This window comes from Cyclospora cayetanensis, unplaced genomic scaffold (genome assembly GCF_002999335.1).
Source record: "Cyclospora cayetanensis isolate NF1_C8 unplaced genomic scaffold, CcayRef3 CcayRef3_contig_20, whole genome shotgun sequence".
Taxonomy (NCBI): domain Eukaryota; phylum Apicomplexa; class Conoidasida; order Eucoccidiorida; family Eimeriidae; genus Cyclospora; species Cyclospora cayetanensis.
The window spans coordinates 248697-254669 of record NW_020312148.1 but is presented as its reverse complement, the minus strand read 5'-3'; the positions used below and the strand labels follow the sequence as shown (position 1 = coordinate 254669).

At 55.5% G+C, this 5973-nt stretch overlaps 1 protein-coding gene across 1 annotated transcript; it reads left to right on the top strand.

Annotated features, from left to right (window-relative positions):
• Positions 1–5010, top strand: LOC34618257 (T-complex protein 1 subunit alpha). Its single transcript, XM_026337788.1, has 11 exons — positions 1–58; positions 641–724; positions 938–1035; positions 1590–1721; positions 1845–2009; positions 2372–2498; positions 2910–3036; positions 3480–3552; positions 3654–3756; positions 4059–4219; positions 4489–5010. The coding sequence occupies exons 1-11, from the start codon at positions 1–3 to the stop codon at positions 5008–5010; spliced, it is 1650 nt and encodes a 549-aa protein (XP_026193573.1).
• The last annotated feature ends 963 nt before the right edge of the window (positions 5011–5973 follow it).

Below are 5973 nucleotides of genomic sequence, written 5' to 3'. Positions count from 1 at the left end.
ATGACGCTGGCGATCTTCGGGGAAAGACAGAGCGGCCAGGACGTCCGGTCCGCCAATGGTAAGTGTACATACACCGGCTAGGGTTCTCCCTCATCTCATTCGCTTCCTCTGTGTCTCTAGACAAGGCACCTTCCTGTACTAATGGCAATGTGCCTCGTGCATGATGCAAGTATTATTTTCCACAGTAATAATCTCGCTTGCTAAAACAACCGAGAGGATCATATGGCGGGGGCCCCTTGCAGCGCGAGGAGGTGCATGCAAGCCTGACCCCCCCACCGTCTTCCTCAAGAGCATTCAGCTTTCGTCCTCTGACACTGCCTTGGAGGAAGGGCGTAGAGTGGAATGGGGGCGGCTTCGAGGGGCAGCACCAGTGCGCCGCTCGCCTCGAGGGAGATGCTTCGGAAGCCGTTCTTTGGGCGTATGATGAGGGTCCTGTGAAGGAACGGAAAATTTGCGTGTTTTGGTTTCTCTTGCACTGCCCCATTGAGCGCTTTCTTCCTACTTCCTCTCGTCCCTGCTGTGTATGTCCACCCAGGGGAGGAACGCGGGCTGCGGCGTTCGGCGACCCTGCGCACTCCTCCCCTATTCGAAGTGTATATACACCCGCCTGATGGCTTCTCATGCGCATTGCCTCTCGCAGTGGCGGCCGTGATGGCAGTCGCGAATATTCTGCGTTCTTCTTTGGGGCCCCATGGGCTGGACAAGATGCTCGTCGATGACATCGGTGCGTGAGGGGTCAGAGGTGTGGTTCGAGCTGGTTTCGCGGAGCAGCAGCTGTCTCTGCGCCTTACGAAGGCGTGCTAGCAGCTCTTTCGGATCTGTTGCGTGCTCTGCCTTCGCGGGGGCTTGGGTTGGAAACAGAGATGGCGTGTGCGTGGAAAACGTAGAGACGGATGTTCAAGCGTTCCTTCTTGGGGGAGGGTGGTTTGTCGTTCAGGGGACGTCGTTGTAACAAATGATGGCGCGACAATCTTGAAGCAGCTCGAGGTGCAGCACCCGGCAGCCAAGGTTCTCGTCGATCTCTCGGACTTGCAGGTATCTTATCCATCCATGAGCCTGATGTGATCAGTGCATGCATTCTGCTGTTGCGTTTGTGTCTTGCCTCGGTTCGATGTCTGCTGCTTTGTTTTCTTTGCCTCGTCGGCGTGTCCATTAATTCTTGGGAAATTTGCAGTGAACGGTGTTCGTCCTCTGGTGAGACAGACTTCCTCGAGCGCTGCTCAACAGCTCTGCCTCTGTTGACGCCATGTCGTTGCGATCCTTCTCTTCCCCAGCTCCCACGCCCTCTTTTCCTAAAGTGTTTCTGCGCGCGCATATAGACGTGGCCACTTTTACCCAAAAATCCACACATACAGGCTCGCCTTTGAGGGTTTGCTTTTAGGTGTGTGAGGACAGGGGGGGAAGGAGTGGGTGGGTGCTGCTGTTGCCTGCTGCTGCCTTATGTGCATGTAAATCTGTATCCAAAAGCGGGGGGAAGGCAGGGAAGGGGAGAAGAGGCACTTCTTCCCCCCGTTCCCTCCCTCCCCCTGTTGCCTGCTGCTGTCTCTAAGCCTCCACTGCCTCGCAGCTGCTCTTTCTGTTGTTTTAAGGACAAGGAAGTGGGAGACGGCACGACTTCTGTCGTGCTGTTGGCTTCTGAGCTGTTGCGCCTCTCGGTGCAGCTCATAAAAGACGACTTGCACCCCACAGCTGTGATTGCCGGTTACAGACTGGCGATGAAGGTGAGGGGGACGCGCTGTCGAGATATGCGGATAGACTGGAGGAGAGACACGCCAGCACTCTAGCGAGTGAGTCTCAGCCTCTGCACTCATGTCTGCATTGCTCGTTTGTTTTCGCGGTTGCAGGAGTGTGTTCGCTACCTGAAGAGCCACCTGAGCGTCGAATTGCAAAAGCTGGATCCTTCCTTGCTTCTCTCTGTCGCCAAGACTTCCCTCTCCTCAAAGTTCATCGGGACGGAAGAAGACTTCTTCGCGGATCTTTGCGTTACAGCGATCCAAGCTGTCAAGATGGTCAGGCATCTTTCTTGGGGCTTTGAATATGCTGTCTCTGCGTCTGAGGGGGAGGGGGAAGGCCGCTTGAAAGCCGCCTTGAGAGTTTCTGCGGCTGCATTCGCTGCCGCGCATGGATCTGCCCTTTTGTGCAGCTTTCAACACAGACACAGAGAGAGACACGCAGACACATACATACAGACAGACAGACACATACATACATACATTTACACGCATACAAACACATGCATAGAGACAGACATTTGCACGTACACAAACACATGCATAGAGACAGACATATACATACATTCACACACAAACAGACACATCCTCTGGCGGCACATGCCCTTCCGTCCCCGCTTTCGCTTCTTGTTGCGCCACAGGTAACAGAGAAGGGGGAAGCTCGCTATCCCGTAGACTCGATATCGATTCTCAAAACTCACGGCAAGAGTGCAAGAGACTCCCAGTTGGTAGATGGATTCGCGCTAAAAACTTCTCGAGCTGCGCAAGGTGTGGCCACGACTGAGCGCTTTTTGTGCAGATATAGTCTGCATGCGGGTTCCTGCGTGTTGGCTCTTGCGTGCGGAGGATCTTGTCAGTATTTTGTAGGGTAGAAGGGGAAGCAGAGGGGGTGGGGTGCAGGCAGGTAGGAGGGTAGAATGGGGAGAAGAAGGTCTTTCGTGTCTGCGAAGAGTTTCGCGAAGCCGCGGTGTCTTCTTTGCACTTTGCTCTTTCCCTCAAGTGGCCTCTCGCTGTCTCGCCGTCCATCGCGGCAAGCACGCAGGGAGGCGTACGCAGAAAAGTGCCGCTGCTTATTCTTAACTCTACCTCTGCTTGCGCCTCTCCTGCCTTCCTCTTCGCAAATGCACTGCTCGCCAGCCGCCTAGCGCTCTTCGTACTTGACGCCTTTCGTTCGCTCAGGAATGCCGATGGTCGTGAAGGACGCCAAGATTGCGCTTTTGGATTTTGGCCTACGGCAGCACCGCATGCAGCTGGGAGTCTCCATTCAAGTGAACGACCCAGAAGCTCTCGAGAAGATCAGGCAGCAGTGCGAAACACTTCGTATCCTTCCCTCTGCTTTCGCAGTCGCTTCCTGGCTTGCCGCCCGCCCGGCGCTGCCTTCTCCTCCTCTGTTTTCGTCGGTGCTGCTCCGTGTCTCGAGAGGAGCGGGAAATCTCTGCGGCGTATTGCTTCCATCTTGCATCCAAAATTCACCAACGCCACTCGTTTGTCCATCCTTGTAGTCCATCTGTCTCTGTGGGGCGAAGGGCCTGTTCCTAAGGCTCGCCGCGCTTCTCTTCAGTCCTCCCTCCTGCCGTGTTCATTTGGCTCCCGTCGTGCCTTGTTGACGACGCAAGAACTACGTCTCTCACTTGCACCGGCCGGCCGAGCTGCGCAGGCGCTGCAGTTCGTGGTTTCCCACCCCTTGCGTTTCCCCCGTCGCGCTCACCGCTTGCGACTCTCTCGGCGTGTGTTTACTGCGATCTCCAGAGAGAAGAACATAGCCAGGCAGCGCGTCAAGCAAATCCTTCAATCAGGAGCGAACGTCATCGTTACCACACAGGTGCGTCACGGGTTGAGGGTCTGGGGCGAAGCTGTCTTTGCGCGACCTCTCGTGGGGAGTGTGTATTCTCAAGGTGTATGATTGCTACGCTGTGTTCATAGGGCATTGATGACATGTGTCTCAAATACTTCGTTGAGGCCGGAGCGATCGCAGTCCGTCGCGTTTCGAAGAAAGATATTCGCAGGATTGCAAAGGCCACAGGCGGTGGGGTTTAAGATCTGAGGCTAATCGTCGGCGCCATCTGAAGTGCCACTTTTTAGCATCTTGAAACTTTCAATGCGGTTTTCGAAAAGGCGTCAAGGCCACCCACCCCCCGCACCACCACTAGTTCTTGGCTAGCACTATTTCCGGCCCTGTCGCCGCGTGGCACTTTTTTCTCCTCTCTCCAGCTGTTTCGGTTCTGTGAGGAGTATTCGGAGCTTCTTCGTGCAAGTGCGACTCGGTCCATGCTACACACGCACACCGTGCAAGCTCGCTGTGGTGCTTGCGATGACGCGTTTCTTCAGGCACGGTGTGTTTGACTCTCGCAACGCTGGAAGGCGACGAGTTCTTTGACCCCGCAGCCCTTGGCAGCTGCGCAGAGGTGTGCGAGGAGCGCGTTGGCGACTGGGATTACCTCTTTTTCAGGGGATGCAAAACATCCAAGGCGGCAACCGTAATCCTTCGGGTGAGATTCATGACTGAGATCATTTCTGCATCTAAAGCTGCCTCCACGTCGCTGGGCCCCACCAACCGCACAGCCGGCCCCTTGCAGAGCGGGGCCCTCCGAAGGGGCTCTGCATGCTTGCATGCGCCCTAGTTCTTTTGGCAGCCTTTCTTTTGCATGCATTCGGCGGAGAGAAACGCCTCCCGCCTCGTCGGTGGAGTCTGCGGGGCCCTGCCAGGTGCTTCCGTAAGGGGGTTATCCATGCGTTTTGCGACGGCTCTGTGTTTCAGGGAGCCAACGAGTTCATGCTAGACGAAGTCGAGCGCTCTCTGCACGACGCCTTGTGTGCAGTGAGCCGCTGTCTGTCTTCCTCCTCGGTTTGCCCTGGCGGGGGAACGGTAGAAGCTGCGCTTTCTGTGTATCTCGAGGATTTTGCGCGCACCCTTGGCAACAGAGAGCAGCTTGCCGTCGCAGCCTTCGCCGAGGCGCTGCTCGTCATTCCGAAGACTCTCGCGCTGAACGCAGCCTTGGATGCAACTGAGCTTGTGGCACGGCTGCGAGCGGCGCATGCAAAGGTGCAGTGCGGCTCCGAGGCGGCTGCAGCCCCGACAGCAGCAGCAGACCCCAAGGGCCTCATGGGCTTAGATCTGGTCGGTGGGAAGCTCTGCCCGGCGCTCGCCTCGGGTATTGTGGAAGCCACAGTCTCTAAAACAAAAAGCTTCAAGTTCGCGACGGAGGCTGCCGTTACGATCCTGAGGATCGACGACTTTATAAGGCTTGCCCCAGAGCCCGAAAGAAAAGAACGAGACTGAGGACGGCAGGGGAAAGGAAAGCGATGGGGAGGGCAGCGCTTTTTTGGAAGAATGGTGCCCACCCTACTTCTTCCTTGTGGAAGCACAGAGGCCCTTGAGCCATGCGAGGCAGAAGGGAATGGCAGATGCTCTAGCATAGCCGAGCAACAAAAGAGCAGAGAAAGGCGGGCTTGCTGCCCCCCGCGCCCATGATGCTTGACGCTTGAGTAGGGGCGACGGTGGGGGGAAGAGATGTGCATCGAATAGATCGCAGACGAAAGGGCTTTAGGCGTCTTGTGATGGCAACGCGGGCTTGAAGCGGAAATTAGACGAGGCGGGCTAGTGGATTTTGTGCTGCGCGGAAACAGACACGAGAATGGTATAAAAGCTTCACTTGGACCCCGTGCAGCAGGGGCGTTTCTAGTGTTTGCCGTGCAGCAGTAATACCAAAGCAGCAGGGACCATCCGTATGCAGGATGCTGACCAGTGGCAAGTGCCAAAAAATCCACTCGAGCTCTTCGAGAGAGCTTGCACCTTGCACACCTAGTGCCTCTGGTGGAACGCATCGTAATAGGTGTTTCTTACCCTTCATGTCAAAGTCTAGTTGAATTTTCATGCAGTGACATCCATTGAATTGTTCCCTCTGGTGTAGGGTTCATAGTCGAATGCCTAATGCTACAGAAGAAGGATGAAAGGTGTCCATGCACACGCAGTTGGGTGCGCTGGTATAGGGGTCTCCGTGAAAAGACATTTAACTCCAGATTCATTACGAACGTGATAGAGAAGGTATTTAGCGTTTTCAAATTAGCTCCCGGTTTCTTTTGCCAGGGCCTCTTTCATGAGTTTTCGAAGCTAGAGGAGGGGGCAGCCAGCTAGCGCGTAGCTCCAGCCCCTTAGCCTTCCGAGCATGCTCAGCCAGTTGTACACAGCATCTAGGACATAAGAACACGACATTGCCTTTCCTTGCGTCGAGTCAAAGGTACT